At 39.4% G+C, this 26,247-nt stretch overlaps 1 protein-coding gene across 3 annotated transcripts in view; it reads right to left on the bottom strand.

Moving 5' to 3' along the window:
- ccser2a (coiled-coil serine-rich protein 2a) overlaps nt 1-26,247 on the bottom strand; it is a 58,903-nt gene that overhangs the window by 24,961 nt on the left and 7,695 nt on the right. For 2 of the 3 annotated variants that reach the window (XM_067610466.1, XM_067610463.1), the window contains exons 2-4: nt 15,866-17,373; nt 15,564-15,775; nt 3,105-3,198 (exon numbers count right to left, since the gene is read on the bottom strand). In XM_067610466.1, coding sequence (XP_067466567.1) covers nt 3,105-3,198; nt 15,564-15,775; nt 15,866-17,330 — 1,771 coding nt within the window. In that variant the 5' untranslated portion in view covers nt 17,331-17,373. Of the gene's footprint in view, nt 1-3,104; nt 3,199-15,563; nt 15,776-15,865; nt 17,374-24,794; nt 24,967-26,247 lie in introns of those variants that run through there. The other variant, XM_067610465.1, reaches the window with a different exon arrangement.

Here is a 26,247-nt window from a genome sequence, read left to right as displayed (position 1 = left end):
AGAGAGTTTAGAGCACAATGAGCCAGAGTAAAGAAACATCTCTGAAAGAGAACAACTGCAAGTGAGAGATAACAGAGTATATACAGTACTGTGCTAGCTGACCTGAAATTTATAAAGCCAGTGTAATCACTTCTGTTTCTGCTATTATTTGTTGACATGAAACTAGAACGTTTGTAGAATGCTGAAAATAAGTGTTATGCAAAGGTTAGAATTTGTTTTTCTCTGCTTCCTTCTGCCTTTTACTGAAGGTTAACACGAAGGTACACACAGACACACACACGTACAAAATGCACAACCATGAGTCAAATTTTCATACCTTGTGGTAATGAATAATACTGTGCATATTTCAAATACTCTATTTTAGAATATCTGCATATAAATCATGATCTGATCCATCCTACTCTCTATTTCTCTCAACTGTCTCCACCATCAACAGACACAGACACACACGCACACACACAGTGACAGGCCATTTCATTTTCAAGCAGGTAAAAGGACACAGTATTTGACAACACTCAATAGCATATAGCTGTGAAATGAACCATGACCACAACAAAATTGACAACTAACAGAGCGTGACCCCCAGGAAATCAAAAGGATCCTTTACTTTCTATATGCCACATAGTTTGGAGAGAGAAAGGGAGAAAGGGAAAAGGAGAAAAATAAAGAAACACTGGCAGACTGAAAGACCCAATCGAAGGAATTTAGCAGTGGTTGTTAAAATACTTTACCCTGACTGTCACCACATAACACAGGAGCAGACAGTTTGTTTAATGCTGAACTGTTACATTCCAGGAAACTTGAGGAAACTTGAGGACTCCTTTTCAGCTCAGAAAAAGTCCCTTTAAAAGTAAAACAATAGGAATATATTCTCCAACTGGGGGGAAAAAATCCATAAAGGCAGAGAAACTCAAACCGAGTGGAGAGAAATGACTCCTTGTCCAGTCAGCTGGTGAGCAGTTAAAGGGCCAGAGAGAGAAAGTCAACCCCTGCTCCCACCCTGCCTGGCTCTGTCTTTGTTGTCAGGCTTGTTTTTCTGGGAACTCCCTAGGAACTGGAGCTGTGGAGAGATGACTGTGGTGGTAAGAAAGCAGCTGAGGTGATTGGTTTGTGTCCAAGCTAGGAAGTCACCAGCTGAGGCAGGCAAGGGAGAAAAGCTGGGGCCTCTGTCCCTTCACAGGACCTGACAGCTGGCTGAAAACGTTACATGAGGCCCCTTCCAGCTTTCCCTATTTTACTCTTCTTCTCCCCTTCCCTTCTTCCTGTTTTGTGGCAGAGTCAGGGTGTCTTTAGGAGAGAGGAAAGGAAGTGAGGGAAAGGGAGGGCTTGAGACTATGCAGTCAAAACATCCATCCCTATCCCACGTCTCAGGGCCGGCCCTGTGGGCTGGGTCTAACTGGACTTTTCAGCCTGTCTCGCTTTCACTCTGCCTCTCATGACTAGCGCTAGCAATGACATAGAGAGCTATAAATATGGCCACTTCCCAAAAAGGAGTAGGAAGGGATGACACTCCAATTCACATTCCTCTGGAGTGAACATTCCTCTCCTTCTCTCTCTTTCTTTCTCTCTGTCCCTCTTCCAAATACAAGGGGATCACTGTTTACAGACTTAAGAATGATATCAAGGGTGTAAAGCTGCCTCCTAGCTAAAACTAATGTTGTCTGATACAACAGCCCTGTAATAAATCCTACCTTCAAGCCGGTTCAGTTTTTGCTGAAACTGTTTTAGAGAGGTGTTAACTCAATTTTAAAGTGGTTTTGGTGGCTGTAGATAATATAAATGAGGACAGACTAAATATTAAAACCACCTCTCAGTGTATGATTCGACAGCACCACAATCTACAGCCTCCAAAATGACCATTAAGATAAACAGACACCTATCTGGAACAATTTCAACAAAAAAAATGGAACATTAAAACCTCCATGACGGTAGGATTTATAATAGGGTAGTTGCATTAGGCTGCATCACTTCTAGCAGGGTGTATCTAATAAACTGGCAATTGTGTGTATATGTGCACGGGTGTGTGTGTACTTCTGCCCATCCACAAGCTTATATGGGCCACATGGCAGTATGCGTGACCTCTGTATATCGCATTTTGTGGTGCTGAAAGGAGCCTTGTTGTATTTACCAAGTCATTCAGACATTCCACATCAAACTAGTGCATTAAACACATTAGTCATGAAAGGTACTTTGGTTTCAGGACTGACAAGGGAAAATGTACTTCCTAGAATTCATTATAATTCATGACAGATGAGGTCAATATTCCTCAACCCTTCTGCCTCTCTCCCATCTTTCTCTCATATATGTGACACACACTATCTGCTGAATCTATAATAACGTTGTCAACACTATTATCGTGTGGTAATAGTGTGAACTGATTACCCTTAACACCTACAAAGAAGCTATTTTACTATATTTTAATGAGATTGCTACTTGATTACATTTACAAAGTCAAAACGGGTGATAGAGGAAAATGAAACTACAATAGATATGATATCATGATGGGAGTAGATGATGTAATGTAGAATAGTACGCTATTGAACTAATCACACGAACAGCACACTGCTGTTGTCAAGGCAATCAAATATAAACTCTGCTCCAACTAAACCTGTGGTCGTGCTGGTACCGTATGTGAGTGTGTGTTGCATCTGATAAACAGAGTCAGACAGCTGGCTGAATACTTCTCTAAGTCAGCTGCTCAGCTGTCATCAATCGCTGTGTGGCAGTGATGGAGTTGTAATTTAATAACTCTTCTGCAACTAAATATTAAAAGACTAACACCACATAATAGACAACAAGGTGTCCATTAAAAGAATTTAATGGATGTTGTAGAGGGAAGTCTTCACCCAAGGCGAGGCAGGATTCAATTTATTCAAACCATTATATGCCATAGAAGGATATTGCTGGAAATAGAAAGCTCAGACCTTGGTAATGCATTAATTTACAATTATGATCAGAACAGTATTGCTGGAGGTGTCCGATTATACGAAAATAATGGACAACCTCCAGCCAATGAGACTGAAGCATTTGTCATGGCCATAGAATAACCTCACAAATTTGAATCCTGTGTAGGATAACTGCAATTACATAAAGTGTGTGCTGACCATGCAAGCCATCCTCTGGGAGGTCCACATCCAGCATAAGGTCATCATCATCCAACTCTCCAGTGCCCGGAGGGTCCAGGTTGTTCAGGATATCCTGGGAAACACAAAGATCGCAGTTAAAACTCACTTCATTGTAAGGCATTAGATAACATTATACACACATTATCTGCACATTATGTGTGCATTAGAGTCATTTTGCCTCCAGACAAAAATGTTTTTGCTCTGGAAAACCAGCTGCTAGGAGAGAAATATTTAGACATCAGGGGCCAGACACATGTAACTGCATTGATTCAGGACAAAATATTCATATTATCCACAAAAGTGCAAATATACACACACGGCCTTTGCCTGTGACTAATAAAGCCTTGCAAGCTTTAAATGTTACTGTGTGACACATAATCGTACAAAAACCTAATCCCCGCCATGTTCGTATACCCCTGTTAAACCTTGTTTTGACATAAATCAGAATCTTTCTGTCCTTGATCTGGAATAAGCAATGTCCTCCAGAAGCGGCTTTTTGTTGCTACATACCAGAATATATTATAACATAAAAACCTTTAAATTTTTATCACACATATGTTTAATTTCTGCTCCGATGTATGGTATCTTTTTTTCAGCCATTACTGTGCAATTAGGGTGACTATTTAAATGTACAAATATTGGACAGAATAACAGGAACACCACTAAAACATAATGCAATCCATATCTGCCATAAATACTACCTTTGTGAAGCATATAATAGTAATATGCCATATTATACTGTTGTAATATTATGGATGTTGTTTTTAATAGCATTATGACTTTTCTCTGTTTTGTATTTATACAATTTTCAATCCCAGCTCTTAATTAATCTGTCATCAATAACAATTTATGAAGCTCTACCATTGACTTTTCCTTTGATACTGTTTGACATGATTCTCTCTCTCCTACAGCACTTCAGGAGGAAGATGGTCTTATTCCATACATCAAGACACAGATAATAGAACAGCCTTTTGGAAAAATAGCACTCCATTATGAATCATAATATAGAACACTTTGAAAACCCAACGAACATCTCATAACAGTCTCAAAATATGCAGTTAGTCTGACTGCTACACTGCTGTCTACCAAATAATTCAAAGCAGATCCAAAAGCAAAGGAATGAATCAATAGTTCAAAGCTTTATTTTTCAAGGCAAATTTGTGCTGTACGAAACTAAATTGACAGCGCTTTCATTAGAAGACAAGCATAAAATTACTCATTATTGAAAATCTCATATGTTGTGCGATAACTGACTGGTACTCAGCCTTTCAGACTTAATGAAGAAGGAATAATGAAGGAAATAGAATAATAAAATGCTTCTGCAGTCTCCCAAATACTATCAACCAAGACGTGGGTGGAATCTTTGTTGTTTGCAGAGTCCATGTACAAATCAACCTGTCTCCTCTGTTACAGTCTCTCTCACTTCCTCTCTCCTCTCATTTCTGTCAGTCGTTTTGTCTTCACTCTGCCATACTCCTCTCTATAATTTTATGACTCCCACATTCTGAATATGCAGATTTTGATAATAAAGGTGAGGCAAATATTAGATTAAAAAACATATTATGATACATTTATTTAAACAGAGTAGTTTTACTGACAGAGACGCTATCTTTTTCAGGAACAGCTGCTTCACACGCAGATCTTGTGATAAATTAGTGATATACTGGCTTCAAAATTACAATACTGTGATACTGCACTGAGATATGAGTGCATCCTTCCTTGGCTCCAGATATTTCATCTGTTGAACTTTTCAGCTGTCTGATAGTTCACCTTTGTGTGAGTAGAAAAAGACTCTCACACTCCATACACTGGCTGCACAATGAAAACAGTAAAACAGCAGCAGTTGAGAGTCCTCCATCAGTGTCTACACTGTAACTGTTAAGCCACAGTACTGATGTGCACTGAGGTGTTTGACAAAACTCACAGCTTAGTACAAAATAATACACTTAGGTGTGGAAGTGGGGAAAAAAAAGAAAAAAAAAAAAGACTGCCGCTGTGGTTAAAATGAAACCGAGTCTGTTTGGTGCAAAGAATGACACTGACAGCACTCCAGTGTGAAAATCCTCTCAGACTCTATGTGCTTTATTACACATACTTTTATCACAGTTGTAAATAAAATGTGCAAAACTTGCAAATAAAGGCAGTAAATAAGATTTCCACCCATACTTTTCACATTACATTCCTCTCACTTTTGTCCAAAGCAACTTACATTTGCCCGTCAACGTGTGGGATTGAACCAACAACTCTGCAATTAATGGCTAATCCATTCCACCACCTAAACTACAGCTACACTTAATCCTTACAGTACTGTATTGTATCCTACAGAGTATCAATTCTATAGAATTAGCACTGAACCACTCAATAATACACTTTTTCATCTCTTAATTCCAGCAACACTCACAGTTCACTCTCTGTCTCTGTACCTCCCTGTCATTGACTGTCTTTGTCACAGTGTGTAGCTCTAGAAGAAATTACATTTCACACTGGCAGGACACGACAACTTAAAAATCAGCATAATCTCTCAGTAGAGGGATGGGTGAGCACACACATGGTTTGTCTTAGTGATAGTTTGGATGAAGTGTATTCCTACTATGGTCCACAGGTCTTCACGCCAACAGAAAATCCACAGTCCAAAATAGTAGCTCATGAGAGCAAACCACTCTCCAGAGATGACCCGAGCTTAGGTTAACTACTGAAATTATGTAACAGAAAAGGTTCAGTTTGAATACTCAGTGCATCCTGTGCATTTGATCATTTTCTCTGCTCAACTATCCTGGAGCAAGATGTTGAATCTCCTCTGGTTACAACAGCAAATTTTTTGGTGACCCTGTACTCTGACCTCTCCCACAGAGGAAACAATTCTCCTACAAAATCACTGTATCACATTATTATTAACACATATATCAAGTGACATAACTGAGTTAATGAAATTCATTCTCTCATGAAGAGTGTACACCCTGCTTAGTTTAATAATGAAACCCAAGAATTGCATGAATTGTGGCACCTTCAAATTAGACTGTTAAATCAATACCTGGTAAGAACAATTATTAAAATACATCTGACCAGCAGCTTTAAACTAATTAAAATTGAGCTGTTGTACTTGTTCTCACTGAGGAAAAAATGATTTGACTTCTATGAATTTGACACACGACATGCATATTTTCAATATATCTTAGACACCCTGAGGTGCTCTATCAATCCAAAGCCTGCAGCATGAGCAGCATTCAGATTGTAATAGCCAAGGGAAGGTCCTCCAACATATTGTGTTTCATGGCGTATTCTCTGCTCCCAATGTAACATCGGCTGAATCTTCAAACAAACAGCTGGATCAAACAATGATTTAAACCTTCAAAACCACTAGGAAAGTTTGGAGGCTGAACTTCTCTCACTTCGACAGTTTACCTCTCAAATGACCCTGGTCTCTGCATGACAGGCTTGCAGAGAGGAATAAAAGCTCATTACAGAAACCTTAATTCCACACATCGCTTTCTTGGAGAGTATCTTTTCAGGATCTCTGGTAGACATTGGGTTTTCGTGGGCTAAATGTAAATCAGCATCATGGTGCACAATCAGGCAAAAAGGCAAAGTAGGCAGCTCATTTTCGGTTCAATCAAACAACTTCAAAAAATCCACAAACTTTAGCCTTAGATAAGAGTGTAAAATCAATAAGTTCCAAGGAGAAATTTTTAGATTGACTGTACTTGTTCTTCTAAGACCTGTCTATCTTTCATCTCACATGAAGTAAGTCACTCTTTTCAACCCAGCACCTTTCTATTAGTTTCTAATGAAAGCTCAATTGAGCTACTCTTTCAGAGACAAGGGTTAGAAATCAACACAATGCAAATCTTTTTCCAGGATCAATAGTTTTTTGAAGTTCGAATAATTTCCAAGAGGATGTCTTGATAAATATTCAAATAATATGCAATGCAGTGCCTTTGCACAGAGATGTACTTGATTTGTGTGTCTTGTGTGACATTAGCAGACCTACTTAACAATATGATTCTTTATATCTCGGGACTCCCTGGTGGTTTTGATGGAGGATATGTCCTCTACTCCAATCTTTTATACGTGTCTTTGTAATCCATTTACCCGACTCATTTGCAGCTCTTGAGCTAAGACTGTTTCCAAAAAAAGTCCATTTTCAGTTTCTGTCTTACTGAATACAACCATTGTAAGATGTGGGAAATGTAGGACAATCTTACAGGTAATCTAGTACACCCACTGTAAAAGCCCCTTAGGGATAATCAGGTATGTGCTGAGAGCTCTGGGTGTTTGAGTAATGTAGTGGTAGGAGACCAAACATCCAAAGAATAACTCCAAATGATAGGCACATGAAGAAAAATACAGAATCCCAGAAAATCTAAAAGAAAAAAAATGTTTGAAAGTTGATGTGATGATGTGTTTAATTCTCTCTCATAAGGCTTTCATCTTTCACCTCCTGTCAGTAGTGGGAGGGCTTGTCTACTCTGTATTAAAACAAATAAAAGACCAGTTATAAATGAAGGATGGAGGAAAATATGGTGGAAAAAAACTAGATTATTTGCATTATAATTGCTATAATTATATACTACACTGTATAATTATATTTGTCTAACTGTGCATTACTACAGCAATAATTCCATCAGTACATCTTCATTCCATATTCACCACTCTGTTTGTCTTGGAATTTGTCTTCATAACAAAAAAAAAACATATGAATCACTGAATTAGACCAATTAATTCTCTGTTCTTTCTCAATAGTGAAACTCAACACAGATATTTGACGGTAAAAGACCTCCAGTTATGGGAAGGTATTACGGTATGCCTGCTGAACTGATGGATGGCATTTACTGTGAAAGTGTTAAATTTGCATTACAGAAACAGCAAGGATAGAAGCAATAACAATTTAACAAACAGGCAAGGATATAAAAATATTGAGGCTCCTAAGAAAAAAAAGATGAAGTATACCAAAAAAGCAGGAGGAAATAAAATAATGGGCAGTCTTTAATAATGACCGTTTCAAATAAATGCCCGTTTCCGTCTTCATAATTGCTCTACCTCTGTATTCATTCACACTCTATTTTGCTGAGAGACCTGATGACACTGCAGCTTGCACTCATATTTTAGATTATGTTACAGTTATGCTTACATTTTTAAGTGAGATTACTCATCTGACACATTTGACAAGGAAACCGAGGTTTTCCTACAAATAGCAATATCCTTTCAGTAAAAAGTTTATTTCTGATGGGTTACGCTATGCACAGGCAAATATTCAAAAAGAAAAAATAGAAGAAATGCGGAGGAGGCATGGAAAGTTTAATGAGTGGTGGCAGCTGCAGGAGAGAGCAAAAAAGAATTAGAGAAACCTCCTCCTTTGTCAAAATCAGCCCTATGTTTTTCTTAGCTTAATCTTTTTTCCCAGGAAGTACGTACTGTTGACAAAACTCTCTGTGCAATATTATACAAACACACACACACACACATATAGTACATACTGTATGTCTTACTGACATAAAGAATACTAACCTTAGTCTGAGAGAGACTGTATCAACACATAAGTGCTGTTGTGCTTATAGCAGACAATTCAGGTTTCTAAGTTTTTCTTTGTACTGTTACTTTATAAGAAAACCACAGTTTCAAAACAGATTGCTTAACTTTAACTTAAAGTATGGTGCACTTACCACTATTAACAGTATGAGAAGTTTAATTTTGTTGTTTATGGCTTTAATTTTTTTTCTGAGTCACACACACTTGAAAATTTTGATGCTTGGTACATTTATTTACATTTTATCTTTTTCATCTTGTAGTTTTCCTAGATCTATCTGTGACTGCCAAAATAAGATAAATAGATGGATGGTTGGTTTGCCTTTCTCACAAGCAAAAAGAGGGCAGTTACAGTAGAGCTGGTGCCACTACAGATCATCAGGGGGAAAAGACTAACTCTCTATGAAAGGCTAGATACTAAATTACATCAGCACAACATAAAACATCATAAGGAGCATGAAATGTAAATGAGACTACTGCAAGTTGAATTGGACATGAAGGGGAGAGAGATTCAACAAATATCTGAAAACACTTTAAATGTCAGTTCTGGCTACATTGAGCAATGCATTAATCTACTCTGATATAGTGTCTTCTATATACTGCACTCTGTCTCTGTAACACTAATACTAATGTAATGTACTATAATGATTATATATAATTTCTTGGAGATGTAATTTACAGTGCAGCCATTTGGACAGCAAAACATTATCTATTGTGTTGGCTCTGTATTGCAGCAAACTGTAACTGAAATAAAACATTGGGCCTCACGCAAGAACTACACTTAAGAAACACTTTTTTGACTTAAAATTAATTATAATCTATATATTAATATAATATGTAAATACAATATAATCTGAATGAACATGGAGTTTAAATATGATAGCAAAATCAACTAAAATAAAATATAACAAAAATAAACTTGCTGCAACATTTATATTCTGGTCACAATACCATCATTTTCATGTCTTGCCAATATAACGAGAGGTTTCTCTCACTCCGACGGCTGCCTCAAGGACTTTATGCAGGTCGCTGTCAAGGTGAGCATAATGGATCTGTTATAACAACAGACTACAACATCATCCACTGCATAAAATTCTCTCCTTCATCTCTATGATTGTCACATCCTCTTAACTGCCTCCCATCTTAAGTTATATACACTTTGCTTTTTAAAAGATCTTTTTTATCAACTAACTTAATGTCAAACCATTCACTGTATTATTATTTTCTAATCATCTGGGCCCCCCCTACTGCTATCTCTGACACTGCTTAATGTGTTATGGTTTTATCTGCTGATTTCTAACAGCAGGACTTGAAGCTCCACGATGTGAAATTCTTCTTTTTACTCTTGAGTAACCTTTTTGCGAATGAAACTTGCCCAGAAACAGAGCAGAGCAGCTTTACTAAGTAATTTAGGGTTGTCGATTATGCTAATGATTAAATGTCACCAATGCACACCTACTCATGAACAGGTGGCATTCATCAAGCTGAAACAAGCAATTTACAAAACACTTTGGTGAATCTGACTTGGAAAAGCATGCAGCCCAGTGACTATTATGTAGGAGTATAAGGCATACAGTACATAATGGCACATGTATTATGAATTAGAAACGTGCCTTGAAAACAAATGTATTAAAAATCATTCAATGTGTCAGTTTCCCCTGTGATGAATTGTCTGGCTGTGGTGGTGCTTGTTAATGTTTTTGGGGACTGTCCGAAATAAAACATCTATCTCCTTTGACAGACAAGAAAAAAGATAAACCTGCCGTTTTTACTTTCTTTTATTCATTTAGTATCTGACTCTACAATCCACAACCTAGAAAATGAATTTTTGTAAATCCAATCAAGGAAGAAACTTTAGTCATGTTCTCATTTAATTCTTCACCAAAAACATTTGAACAACAGTAAGCTGGAGCAACTGTTGTAAATTAGGAGACAGCACTGTGAGGACTAATACAGTCGGTATTAAGGCCAATCGTGTGACTGCAAGTAAAATCTACAGTCAATAAACTGATAATATTTAATCAACTCACTCTTGCCAGTAAAAATGGCTTTGCTTTTATCTTGACATCTGCTAATATTTTATTGCCTTATCTTTTACAGGAGGGGCCTGATAAGCAGCAAATTTAAGATTTACAACATGTGAGCGCCAGTTGAAAGTCAAAGTGGTTATAAAAGGCAGCATAGTAATAATTTGTAGAAAAATAAAGGTCACAACTTCGACAAACTAAAAGGAGTCATGATAAATACTGATGGAAGTATAGGCTGTAATTTTGGGAATGACTCAAACTACTGTTGTCACAAGCAAAAGCTTGTGTCTTGTGTGTGAGAGTGTGTATGGAAAGCACTGAATGCAGCAAAAGGTGCACACAAAACATTGTTTACCTTGAAGGGCTGATGTTGTCAGTTTAAAATCAAGGCAAACAAAAGCAGGTGAGCTATAAGCCTCATTAATGCAACAGCATAGCCAGTTCACTGGCAGCATGTTTTATAAATGGCTAAGCACTCTGCAGACAAAAGGCTTAAGCACCTCACTCATTTAAACACTAATGAATTGACCTGTCTCAACCTGGCTCTACAAAAGCCTAAAATTAGAGGCAAAATAAACAAATCAAGGATAAGAGGCAGCAAAGGAAGCAGAGGGAGAAACTTAAGGATTACAGAACCATCACAAATTTGGTTGCAAAACAGAAAAAGAAAAGGTGGTGGGAGGGGGGAAGGAGGCAAAATGTGGAAAACATCAACAAGAGAAACAAAAAACTGCTAAGATAAAGAAAATGGCAAAAAAAACACCCCACAGATACCCAAGGGAAGGAGAGATAAGCACTGACAGAATTATAAGAGAGAAAAGGTTAACATTCAGGTGTTTTCCATTCAAGGTTTAGTGCTGAAAGGACAAACTTTGGGCTGTAATTTCAAGGAAAATATAGTTATTCTAATAAGAGAAAGTCCAAGATACAAGGTAAATAAAATCAGCAGAACTTCATTTCTAATAGAAACAGCTCCAACCCAAAACTTACCACAAATTTGACTAAGCTACTTCTTATGTAAAGAGTGGTGGATTAAAAATTAGCTTAACAAAATAATGAAATCCAATCCACACTAGGAATTTTACCCATCTGACACAGTTTCAACCAAAATGTAACAATGTAAGTTTCATAGAGGTTATACGTATTACAGAGGCATTGTATAGGTTTGTAGCACGTTGCATGGGTGTTGCTATTATTGTGGCCATCCCCATGTAAATGGCAGAAAGCTTCACTTCCCTCTATTTCAGCTTCAGTTCATTCCCTTACAATGTACATTCATGATTGTTTGTGTTTTGCCTGAAAAAATAAAATAAATATTCTCATTAACTTAAAATTACTACAACTGTTTAACTATAAATTGTGCCCAGGTGTACTGCGGTTGCATTGCATGATAAATTGCGCTGAGGCCAGGGACACATTACTAGTCACTGTGAGACGTGGCCCTCTATTTCACAATGCCAATTTTGTAAAGCTGGTACTGTACCAAGCTGCATGGAGCATCATGGGAATGTTATTATGAGCTCAGGTAGTCCACTCCTTGATTTTGCACAGAGGCATATGAATGCAGATAGAGCCAAAAATAGCCAGAAAAATACTGACACACACAAACCAGGAACAATTGCAAGCACATACACTTTGTGTTATCCTAAGGATGCACAGTGCCCCCAAGTGGACTGAGCATGCCACTGCAGTGTAGCAACGTGGACCTGCTAGGAGCTGCATATATTTTCCATTCACTCACATTATCCAAACTAAAAAAACAGAATGTCAGTTACATAAACGCTATAAACACCAGTTGCATTCTCTCTAAAGAGGAGTTGTTGGGTTTTTTTTGTTTAGAGCCATGATTGCATACCTTTCCTTTTTATGCGTCATGAAGATTGGGCAAAATTACCCTGTATTTCTTTTTCTCTGGCATCTTATTCAGAATAGCAGGGTCTCCATATGCTTTATTTTCTGAAACAAGACTAAGAAAGAAGCTTTACTAGCAAACTCCAACTGCAAAGAGCTTTTCATTCAACTATCTCCCAAAACAAAATGATACACATTGTTTGATCCCTCAACTGCAGGATAAATACCCGGGAATCACTAATCATTTTAAATACCCGAGAATCACTAATCATTTTTGGACACAGATTGTGCTTTGTAACAGGATTATATTCATGGTTTTCCTCTGCTCATTGCGAGGAACTATTTACTCAGAGAACAAGGGAAGAATGAGTAAGAGCGGCACAAACAGATTGAAAAGAAATAGCAGAAAGGGGGTGGGATAGAAAGAGCTCAGTGCATCTAATTACAGTAAGTGGGCTCATTTCCCTTAATCAAATAGCTCAGTTAAATATCTCAAAGGCAGATTCCACATACAGCTGATTCAAACATCAGCAATCAGTCACTAAGCCTCATTTTCTCTTCCCCCCTTCTGGTTATAGCCTATTCTTCTTCTCTCCTTTTTTCCTCTCCTACCCCCACTCATTCAATAGACCTTTCCCTCCGAGTGTTACAAGACTATCACTGCTCCCTTCTTCTCTGACCAGAGATTTGTACCCACGTAACACATGTCACTGCCCACACTTACTTATTTAAGCTATACTGTGAGTACTAACAGGTCTATACTCAGGAGTATTTTGAAAGTCATTTGTCATGCAGTTACAGGAAGATTTTCTTTTTAAATGTTTCATAGAAATGTTACACTCAAGCTGCAGACACATCTTCATTCACATCTGCACAGATTTCATATCCAGCCACCACCCCCACTCAGTTAAGTCTCTCCTATTCAACTACTGCACCTGCTATTTTCACCATTATTCCAATGACAACATTATTATAACATTATCATATACAATAATAACAACCTTATCAAGTGTAAGACTGCAGTCAATCCATGTCAAAAGCACCTTGTACTACTTCTGAATTTCAGCAGCTTTGTTTTCTAGAATACTGTATACACACAGTAGCTATACAGTACGTAGATTTCAGTTGACCACAAGATGGCGAAATACACCAATCGTGGTCTGAGCCATCTCCTGTCTACAATTAATGAATGTCGATAAAAACTCAAGCAAGAACCCCACATGATAACTGTTGAACTAATCTACTATGGGCACACACATACACACATACACACACACACACACACACACACACACACACACACACACACATACACTCCTTAAGACATGCTGAATGACTGTTAATCAGATACACATGGCTAAGGCACGTGTGCTTGTATTGACAGCAGCAATGAACACATACAGACAGAGCATGCACACCCAGCACACACACACACACACACACACACACACAAACACACACGGCTCTCTCCTTTTCTTATTGCTTTGGTAGTTTCTGCAGATCCATTATTGTCTGACAAACATTACATTACATACACACATTACATTTTCAGTGACTCAAATTTTGTGTCAGCGTCACATGGTAAAAGTAGTAAACACACAAAGCTTATTATACAATTTCTAATCCAGCTCATTTTAAGCTCTTTATACATTCCTGAGATCAGGTACCTTGGTACAGGAATACAGAGAACCAAAGCAAGGCCAGCAATGTTATTAACACTCAGTTGGTGGCCAGGTCAGCATTCCTCTGAGGGAGAGAGGGGCCTTGGCATGAACCCGACAGTGAGAGCTGTAGGCAGTAAAGTCTGAACAATTTCACTTTCCTTTTCAGCCTTTGTTCTGCTTGTTTAATCCCTAATTACAAAAGAAAGGAGGAATTATTTAGAAGTGGAACTGATTAAATGACTAAGGCAGGTATAGTGTTTCATGCTAAAAAGGTCAGAGTTATAACTAGGAGGCTAGACTAAAGCCCACAAATGTTGCATATATGTGCCTGATATTTACCTCAAAGTAAAGGGGAATAAGGTCAACACCCTAATAAGGGAAAGTCAACTTCATAAAACAATAAATAATGAACAGACCTGCATTGTCAGTACAGTAACATTTGGCTCCTGGGGTAACATTAGGTACATTATGTTCTTAAAAATGTGTATTGTGTGCCTTTTTATACATTTTGTTGTAGAGAAATCCAGCATCTTTTGAGCTGGTCATTTGACAAACTCTGTAAAAAGTATGTAGTGGCCATGAAAATGTTAGAAGGCATATATCTGTATGATGCCCTTTAGACTCAATCTTAAGGTCTCACAACCTTTACATTTCTTTCACTAATGTACTTGGAAATGAACTCACTTCTTAGTCACACAAGCCTATTCTTTGCCAACATCCAATCAGGTAAAGCTGCAACAGCTTTAAGTGTTCTCTGAAGTTTTTAGCCTTATTAACGGCATCATCACTAAGGAGTTTTGGCTGCTCTCCACCCCTTTCCCTTTCTTCTACAGTGCTATCTGCCAGTTGACATAATCAATCAATCAACCGATCAATCAATCTTTATTTATATAGCACATTTCATACAATGGCTGTGGCACAATGTGCTTGCTGCACATATGCGACAAAAACAAAAGCAAACAAACAGAGGTGAGCAAAGGCACAAAAGAGCAAAACAACAAATGACGTGCACTTTAAGTAAAAGCCAGGCTGTGAAGATATATGTCTTAAGGTTTCTTTTAAAAATGTCCACAGAGGAGGATAAAGTGAGGAGGAGTGGAGAGCTTGAGGCCCTCTTGGCAGAGGCTACAACAGTGCCTTATTTATTTAGTTGTATTTTGACAACATTCTGACAAACTCCAAATTGAATAGGCTAGTGTCTCATATTTAGTTCATACCAAGTAAATTCAAGACATTTACCCTTTTCCTTATATTTTTTTCCCTGAAACCCAAAACTTTAGTGGGAAGAAGTAAATCCACTGGGTTAAGCAAGCATTTTTTTGCATTGTACACATTTGTGTCAAAATTCATCACAATTGAACACAGGGACTCACCATGCTGTTGAGCTCTGAGTCATCATAGCTGTCAAATAGATGTGTCCCAAGCCCCCCAAGGGGCTCAAGGCCATCTTCATCCCACATGTAGGTTCCACCAGAGCTGTTGGAGGGCGACAGCTCCACAGATGAAGCCTGGCAGACATCAACCCGTTCTGGAGACAACGCCAGTGGTCCCTGGGAGTCCTGCATAGGGCTTTCTTCTTTATGTCCTGCAGGAGACATATAAACACAGAGTTTAACAACTGACTCAAATGTGACAATAAAATTTGTTCAGTTTCCCTTCAGTTGATTTAATTTACCTGCCAGATCCACAGTGACCCAGTCAATGGTCTCATCGAGAAAGCTGTGTAGGCGGGTTTGAGTACTGATACCAGTTGTCCTGTTGTCAGGCAGGTCCCCATCACTGAACACATCTCCCACACTGTCAAAGTCATCTAGAAACTCTTCACTGGTGTCGCCTCTGTCTAGAGACGAGGCAGAGGATAAGGACATGTCCTCCAGAGTCTCACCTGCTGCCTGGCCAGAACTCTGCCTAAGCACATGACTTTCTCCTCCTTTTCCTCCTCCATCCCCAGAGCTTCCATCACTCTCACAGTGAGAGCCTGCTTTTGCAGCCTCATCAGTCGGCTCAATATGTATTGCTATCCCTAATGTCCCTCCACATTCAGGGGCAGCTGAAGGTCTGACATCCCCTTTCACCCGACCGGGAAAAAGAGGCTTTTGCTGCTTGGCCTGCGCAGACCTAGCCAGCCTGTAGCCCAAAGAGCCCCCACTATTTCCCAATGACTTGGTCAGCACACAACTGGGGAGCAGTGGCTTCCTCAGAGCACTGGGAGTAGTGGGTGCTGGAGAGATTGAGGGGGTGGGCAGAGAGGAGGCAGCTGGAGGAGTTCTGTTGTGCTGAAGACCTCCAATCCCTCCACCTAGACCTCCTGCACCTCCATGGCTGCCATTCAGACCTCCCAGTCCTAAACCCACCCGTCCATTGCTAAGCTGAGGGGGTTTGAGGAAACTACTCCGAGGAGGCCGGAGTTGGGTGTTGGCCAGAGGTTTGGCCAGCTCCACTGCCCGATTAAAGGAGAAGGACCGTGTCATAGGCTGGCTGGTGGGAGAGGGGATCTGCTTGAAATGAGTGAAGCTGTTTGAACGCACCATGTTGTCCATTGCCAAGGTCTTTGTGCTGTCACTGGACTGGGAGAGGCTGTCTTGAGAGCTGCTTCTGGGAGAGCTGGAGCCTAATCTTGGCCGCACGAGGCGGGACTCTGATCCTGTTCGAGCAGAAATGCTATATCCATTATGGCTAACTTTAGGACCTCCATTGAGTGGGCTTTGGCCTAGCTTAGTCCCTGCTTTAGGACTCATCTTCGAGGATTGCTTGGGGATTGCCTTGGGGCTGGAGACAGCCACCATCAGAGAACCTGACCTCCGAATCTTGGGTGTCCCTGGTGAGGCACTCTTTACCTCCTTTGCCAGAGAGGGAAGCTGTGTCTGAGCCTTGTCTTCACCTCCTTCCCCAGGGCTGGTGGGAGTGGTGGGGCTGGATGGGGTTGTCCCTTCATCTTTTCTCCATTTCAGGGAAAAAGGAGAGGCTCGGATCACACCATTTGTGCGTGTTCCTGGTGGAGTTATCTTACCATCCTGGGAAGGGGGGGTTGGCTGTGTAGAACCATTGGACAAGGGGCCAGTGCCACCACCTGAGGAGCGTCCACCGAACTTAGGCAATCTAGATACCATGGCAGACCTGATGGGTGCTTTATCTTCCATTAGATGCCAACAAAGGCATGGAGGAGCATGGACTCACACACGACTGTGGGAAGAATAGACAGAAAGACAATAAGATACATGATTTGATTCAAATGTACAACCAGATTAGACTTGGGACATGGCCAAACGGCTTTATAGGCTGATTCTTTCGTTTAAACCTCTTCTTTAATAGGACACACTTTGTGTAACTTTTCTAATGTTACCTACAGCTGAAGATATCAAAAAAACCAAATGAAACCATTATTGCATCTTTATACTATACAAGCACATATTTAATGTATGCATGTTTTTGAATTTTCTGTCAATTAATTGACAAATCATTTCAGCTCTTGGTGATACAGTATAGCGATATTCTTTTTCTGAAAAATTCAATTACAGGTTCAGTAGGAGCAGAAAGTCAAATGTAGTTACAAAACACAAACAAATGCAGTCAGACACACAAGCACACACACTTGGGCACATGTCCTCATCTGTAATGATATTATAATTGTCTGTAATGAAAAACAGCAATGACATTAAGTGTAGTCCCATCCACCTGCTGCAGTGGTTGCATGTCTGTCTCCTTGTGAAAGATCGCTGACTGTGGGGAGCATTAGGGATTAATCTGGCAGGCTTACAGGGTGACTTGAGACTTTGTCACAGTAAATCTGCCTCAATGCTTTCAGACATACCATACCTGCTAAATAAGTGTCTGTCTTTATGCAACTGGTGAATGGATTAATGGCCACAAATTTAAATCAAATATGCTAAATCTGATGTCTCATTGATGCTAATTATAAACACTCTATTCAGAACAGATAGTAAAAACTTACAAAACTAGACCCTCAAACAAGACTTAAAGCCAATTATCCTTTCATTTAATCTCCCAAAATAAAGAGAAAACAGAAGAAACAAACAGGACATTCTTAATTAGTTAACAGAATAATGAGCTTAAATGTTTTCAAAGAGTTTCACAAGACATAAGACATGACCTGTAGCTGGTGCTGGTTTTGGAGAATATATTGTGCCAACACGCCTGGTCAACAACAGAATGGGCAAATGGATACAACGCCTGGGGAACAAGGGGAAACCAGTGCTGGGAAGGTGGCCAGCATACTGTGAATAGTGAATGGAGGATGTACAGCATGTAGAGCCAATGGAGGGAGAACACAGAGCTGTTTCCTTTCACTCATTGTTAGATTCATTCAATTCCAATCAGCCGTGTCACGAGTGTACATGTGTTGGTGGTGCACCTGCATGTTACATCCATCTGGCAAGCGCAGGAAGATTATGAATTGAAAAGTTTCTGAGATCCAGATGGCTGGTGTGGTAAGCAGAAACCCATCTGCATGAGGAAGCAAATCAGTAACTGAAAACTGTCTGCAGATTACTGACTTGACCACAATGGAAAAATAACCCATAGTTGCATCAAACAATATTAACTAATACCACTTACTGCCTGCTATATTGTTGCTTCACAGTGGACCAACCAATTACTCCCATATGAGTGGATCACTTAACAAACTGGCACATAGACACAAAGGCAGATACTGGGGCAATAATCGACTGAACTTTTGAATGGGTGGGGGGAGGGGTGTTTGTGTTAAAATGTGGGTCTCCTATTCTGGAAAATACTTTGTACCACACTGCCCCACATTCCCATGCACTGACACACGTGTCTACAATCAAAGAGACTCACTCGCCGTTGCCACAAAAGTGTTTGACTATGCCACCATCCTAATCTGCTTCATAAACATACATGGGCATAAACACAGAAAAACACACTTAGCCACACACAAAATCAGGTCAGCATGTGCAGGCAAGGCAACCAAAGCCTCTTTGCCTCGGGAGGGGGGGTGGTGACTGTGTGTATCTATGTGTGCTTAATGGGTAGCGATTAGATTAGGGGTTTTCACTACTGTCAGTGGCTCCAGAACCTCTCAAGTTTCATTCATATCCAGAGTGGCACATCACACCACACAGCAGCAAATCCACATACTGCTGTGATAGATGTTCATTCATCTGGGTCATCTCACTGACCATCTAGTCACAGGAAGATATGAGTCTCTACTGCTGATGTTGTTATTTAATTTGGTTTGTTTTCACTTGAGTCACCCTTAAGAAATCACACATCACATCACAGTTATTGGACTGCTGCATATATACAGAGGAACAATCATTGAAGAGAAAGTCAAAGTCGTAGTCTAACTTTATTACCATCAATGCACATTAACAGGCTATAATGGGTATTGTGCTCACCGCTAATAATTGAGTTTTGTCCATTGTATTAAAACTTGGAGTTATCGTCTTAAAGTTGATTGTTTTGTGGTCGTGGTCGATAGCACCACTGGGTCTTTCCCTCGTCTCCCTCTCACACTGCTCCACTTGCACCAGGACAGCTCCCTCTCAATCAGCTCCCACTTGTCCACCTGGATCTGGATATTGAGCCCCCCCCTCTTCTTTTGTGTCTCTGGGGAATATTCATGGTCAAAATATATCAGCACTGCTTTGTAAAGTATCTATCATTGACTCCATATGTGTCTTAGGATCGTGTCCTTCACTGAATAGTCCACAAACTTAACAATTAGGGACCTCGGAGCAGCAGTGGGGTTCCCTCGTTTAGCTGTCAGAGATCAGTGGGCTCTCTCTATTTGTAGGTTCACTTCAGGCATCGGTTGAAGGACTGATTGAATCAGCTCCTTCACAAACTCCCTCACATCCTTTCCTTCACTCCATTCTGGTACTCTTTAGATTCTCAGGTTATTACATCTTGACCTGTTCTGCAGGTCTTCACACCTGGCCGTCAGGTCTATCTCCCAGTGCAGTGGGAACCAAATTGCTCTCTCATACCTCCTCCCAGTGTCTTCTGCTGATGAGGCCCTCCCCTTCCGTAGTTTTTTTCTCGAGTTTTGTCATTTCACCTTTTGGTTCTGGCATTGATGCTTCTTGTTTGCTTTGTCAGCGATAGCCTGATCTGGTTGTGTCCTTCCAGATTTTCTTTCCTTAGTTTCTCCAGCTCAGCTAATATTTTGGACTCTGGATCACGTGTGCTAGCATTAGCTGTACTACCTACAGGAGTTTGAATTTGTTGGTTCAATTTTCATTCTTATCTTTCGAGTTCTCCTGTTTACTGATGCCTTTACTTCTGAAAGATGATGCCATGTTAAATGTGTGTGGTTATACCAAGGTTTTAGTAGTTTTGTTAGGAAATTATTAGTTAGACGAACAGAACTCAACTTTTAGGCTGTTGCCTCAAACAAGGCGTCACCGAAGTCACCGTCATAGTGTAATGTTAAGGTCTAAACTTGATATTACCGCAGCAGTAATTATTAAATGCGAGGCATAGTGATTTAATAGGTGCTTTAAAATTACACTTTTGTATTATTATGAAAGATAAAAATGTCAAAGAACTGATTTGTAGATAAGGAAGATGTCATTAGAACTCAAAATATTTAGTGAAACTATATTTAAACAAACATTTGAATAGACTAAGTTCAGTAAAACATTGTGCCTTGGCTAACTGGTTTAGATCAAAAAGTGTATTATTTCTAATGGAAAATCAGTAGCCTTCTAATCCAATATCATCACAACCCTGCATTAAGCCTGGGACAAGGGCTGGGCAATGAATTTTGGTACCAATGTCAAAAATTATACAGTTTGGATTACCTTACATTGCTGAATTTAAGCTGACAATTTGATATTCAGAAATTATTTGAATCAGTAAATACTGTATCAAAGAATAAGAAAATAACACAGAATCTGACCAAGCATTTGGTGCCAAATATCGGTACACAACAGTTTCTGTTGCCACAGAAAGAATATGGTTGATGCCCAGCTCTATTCCCAGTTCAGCCACATAACATAGGTCAGCTAAAGAAGACCACAAATAAACAACAAGATCATAACGGACTGACACACATTCAAAGGTAGGGCAGTAAACCATGCAGGCCATCTGTCAAACTCTCACATCTGAAGGCCTGCCCTTCCCCCCACGGTACAGTACTGTAATATCTCAGACCATCGCCAGCATCAAGTACAAGGCCTGTACTAAACCCTGTGTTAATCAAGGTCAGCAGTGTGACTACTTCTATGCACTGCATATGAAACAACACACGAAACCTTGTTAAGAAAATAGTCCGGGATTAAACAGTCCAACTGAAATCTGAGTGCTTCTGCTAGAGGAAAGGCAAATTATGTACGCTGTGATGACAGGAAGAACCCACTAACAAGCTTAAGTGTTAAGACGATAATGTGAAGTTCGTATTTGTTTGCTATTGTTACTACATTATTTTAGCATGATTTTTTAGAGGTTGACTGAGAAAGTTTAAATAATTGCATTTATCTTCTGTTTCTGGTTTGAATATTTTACTGCACTGCAAACTGGTCAACAGCAAAAAAAAGAGTTTATAGTCTAATGTCCCAAAAGTTTGGTATTTTATATATTTTGTCTGTGATATTTAACAGATTACCAGCAAAGACCAAGAGAGAACAAACACAGTAAAAGAGAAGACACCCAGAAGGGCAGGAGGTTGAAAAGAAGAGGAGCAGAGGAAGGATGGGAAAAGAGACAGAGTAAGATACTATTAAATTGAGTTAGAATGAGAAAGACAGTGACACAAGACTCGAGGCAGACTTTTTCCACAGAGAGATCTTCTATCCCTGTGTGTGAAATGAGCAGGAAAGTGAGATGACATCTTTTCTTACTCCCCCTCGTACCGGGAATGGGAGCTTTCTATCTGTCTGCCAAGGAGCCTACTCGGCCTTACTTCATTTCTGACTCAGAGGACAGCCAAGCAGAAAGCACCTGGCAAAGATGCAGGAAAGCTGCAAAATCAGATCTGCAAGAGTAAGGCCGTTCATCACTCTTATGGCAAAGTTTTCACTTTTGAACTACACTACAGAGATGCATTCTTCAGGAGTAACAGGATGGATGCAGATAGGACTTGACAGCCCGATGGCTATGATCTATTGGGTCAGTGGGACTACGCATGAATGGAGGTGCTCTACTACACACAGTAAATCCCCTATCCTGCTGTTTATCCCCACAGCCAGTCTGTCCCCATCTCCCAATGCTCATAGCTCCCTATCATTACAAAGCCTCAGCACCAATTCTCAACAGAGCATCATGTCAGGAAACATTCATCTTTCCTTTCTTATCTTTTCTTCACTCAATTTTTAAAGATTGAGGAGGGGAGAATTTTATTTGACTTTATTCGGACTGTTGAGACCACAGAGAGGGAAAAGGCATGAGAGATGCCAGGGTGGATATGCATCTCCTAGTAGGATTCATATTTCTGTATTTTCTTCTACAGAAGCCTTATAAGCAACATTATTTTTTCTATAGTATTTTAGAAAGGAAACAGTATACAATGTCTAAAAATCTAAAAAAAAAAAAAAAAAAAGTGTCTTTAAAAAGAGTATTTTAATAACAGCATTTCATACCAGCTGTTGATGACGTGTACTCTACATTACTAGGGTATACATTACTGCCAACTATTATAGTATATACAGTATATAAGTAAAGAGTAGCATTGCTTTTTAGATTGTTACTGCATTTCCTGCTTCCCTGGAGGCTATTTATTTACAGTCATTTTATTACAGATCAATACTGTTCCATTAGATTTGGTCAAAGTAATTTGTGTGTTAGCTATTGTTGTATGGTTAATGCAGTTTAAAAGAATAGATTGATTCGAAAAGTCTGACTTTTTTCTAAAGGCCATCATTTCCCACAATGTTTAATGGTGGGCCACCTTGCTGGAAAGGAAGACCACCTCTGCTAACATCATAACAAGTAAATACACTTTTATGAAATATAACATTAACCTTCAGGAAAAAAAGAGCAGAGTTACTATTTCACAGAGCAAAGGCCATGTAGGCTATCTAATGAGTGTGGGTATTGTTTGGATCATTATCTACAAACTGATAAACTGATCATAAGACTAGATGCATTAGGCTCTACATATCTTACAACCTCAGCTAAACAATTTCCTGTGGGGAAACTCTGAAGGCAAACACATTTTTAAAGTGTTTACATATTTTTAAAAAACCAATAAAACATATTGTTTCAGAGACATTTTCTGCCCCTTTGTATGTTTTTAAAATCTTTTTTCCTGAGACAGCATCAATATAGTTAGGGTACTTTTTGAAGATTTTTTTTTTTTACAAAAACCAACACAATGCAATCAGAAGAATTTGAAATATGCTATAACCACATCAGGAGTAGCTTTGCTGTGGCTTAACTATTATCTGTGTAGACTAATTGGAAGCAATTTCAGAAAAGCTTCCTAAACACGACAGTATGTATCACTTGTGTTTGTAACTGCAGAGGTTAAAAAATGCAAACAAAAAGTAGATTCAGAAAGACTTAGCAAGCAAATAACTTAAAAAATAAGGAACTTATTTTGTTTGAGAGATTCAAAATCTCTTGGATTGTGGTTAGACTACATTATGAAGAGAAGTGAAAATGGGAAGATAGAGTGGGGACAAATTAATGAGAGGACAGGAGGGATAGATGGAGCGAGCAAGAAAATATGAAATCCCTCTTCTGGCACTCATTCGTTCTTGGCATGATATGAAAGGCAGCTCCTCCCTCTTTCTATATCTTCTTGTCCATCTTGGTAAATCTGTCTTTCGTAGTGCAGAACCAATCAATTACATGGATCAATAGTTATATAACAGCTGTCAGAGGAGCCCAGTATGTCATCAAGCTGGCTCTGCTCTATCACACAAGGACACTTGTTTTAAAAGCAATGGACCAGCCCACACACACACACACATATCCCAGAGCAGTTTCACTCCTGGCTCAGTCAATGAAGAAAATGAGGACCTGTATTTGCCATTAGATATATTAAAAGAAAGCATGTACAGTAGAATTTATGCTATGAAATCCAAAGTATTTGATCTGAGAAAGGATCAAATACGACAGAATAAACATAACTTGACAATCAAACGCAGATATTCTCAACTCCTACTGAATAAACTAAACCAGAGCGCAGCCTCATCTGCATGTATTGACAGCACAGAAGTCTCAGTGGAGTAATAACTAGGGCAGTCATCTGGACAGGGCAGTAGTGGGCGATAGTTTACTCCCTGAAGGGATTAACAGAGTGCCATTAGAGAAGGCTAATAGAATGAGACAGGGATGAAAGCAACACTGACGCTAGGCTAATGTGTATTGAGTGAAAGCAATACTGGGCTGAGCAGCACTGATGCTAAGTGATGCTAATCCAGTGAGACAGCATAGAAGGTTTGGTAAAGCTGTATACTAACTGTGGTAGATCAAATGACAGAGATCAAGAGAAGAAACAGAGAGTAGAGACAAGTGCAGAAAGTTAAGGTGTGGCAACCAGCTGCATTAACAACTATGTAAACATTGCATGTAGTACACTAATAGACTATCACAAGTATGAACATTACATCAAATAAATCCATCTTTTAGCAGAATTCACAGTTTTTTGCTATGTAAAAAAGATTTGAAAACATTACCTCAACTCAGAGAACTAGTGATGACTTGCCCAATCATCCCAGAGTTAATCATTACTAAGAGCTAAAGCCTCACGCTGCACTTTGTTTCCTCCATAAACTGAAAGTAAAATAGCACACAAACAGAGAGTAAAGCAAAGCACAGGAACAGGAAGGCACTCTTCAGAGGCTCATCTGTCTGCTGCCTGACTCTCTGCTTGCATGTGTGGCTGAGTGTGTGTGTGTGTGTGAAATGAAATGTGCGTGGTGTGCGCCAATGTGCGTCTGGGTGGAGAGAACAGAGCCTTCATGGGTGCGTTTAATATTTGATAGGGCATCTTTTAGGAGCCCCACCCAGTGGGCTGGAAGGAGAGAGGAAAGAGGAGAGAGGAGGAGAGAGGAGGAGAGAGGAGGAGAGGAGAGGAGAGGAGAGGAGAGGAGAGGAGAGGAGAGGAGAGGAGAAATAATGCTTTTGGCAAAACTCACTACAGGAAGATATTAAAAACTACTTGAAGCAGGAAAAGTGATAATTTATCCATTATTTGGTACAAAGTCTAAAGACTAAAGCCACCCAGTGGGCTGGAAGGAGAGAGGAAAGAGGAGAGAGGAGGAGAGAGGAGAGGAGAGGAGAGGAGAGGAGAAATAATGCTTTTGGCAAAACTCACTACAGGAAGATATTAAAAACTACTTGAAGCAGGAAAAGTGATAATTTATCCATTATTTGGTACAAAGTCTAAAGACTAAAGCCACATAATCATTCAAACACAGGAAAATTCATCAACAAGCTTAAGTAGCAATTTTCAGTGTGTATGCTGTAATGTCATGAGATCACCAGAGGCAATAATAAAGGAAAACAGATCCTGCCAATAACGCTCAGCTGCACATGAAAAGTAACTCCCATAAAGAGGAATTTGTTGTGGCTCTCGTAAAGATTCAGAGTGTATTCAATTTCCCCAACTCATTTCATGGCTGACAGTGTACTGGTTCTACTCAGTCAACCGTTTCCTGCTAAGTGCTAGCAGTAAAAGCATACAAGCATTGCCAATTCCTCAATATATCCTGCTTATAAAGTGTCTGTGATGTCACAATGCCCTGATAAATCACAGCATGGAGTCTGATCCAACCCACTTCAACAACAGAATTAAAGGCATAAAAACACAGGATTTCTAAAGACTAATTAAGCTTTTTGATTGTTTCATGGAGTGCTATTGACAAGTCTCAGTCAAAACCAGCAGTTTGACATTTACATCATTGTATTGGTGTTCTTTGTTGTGCTACATTAATTTAAGATATACAGAACTGAGAGAGTGACGAAGAAAGTCTCAGTGTGGACTACTGACTAGTAAGGACACAGAAACACCCTCAAAAGTCCTCATCATCTGCCCTGACTCATCCATAAGAATAATTCTGCTGACTTTTTTTCTGGGGCGTGATGCTCAGTGGTAGAAGTCTTGTGTGGGAGTTGTATAAATGTGAT

Source organism: Thunnus thynnus, chromosome 14 (assembly GCF_963924715.1).
Source record: "Thunnus thynnus chromosome 14, fThuThy2.1, whole genome shotgun sequence".
Lineage (NCBI taxonomy): Eukaryota > Metazoa > Chordata > Actinopteri > Scombriformes > Scombridae > Thunnus > Thunnus thynnus.
Note: the sequence above shows the minus strand (reverse complement) of the source record. Positions and strands in the feature narration are given on the sequence as shown.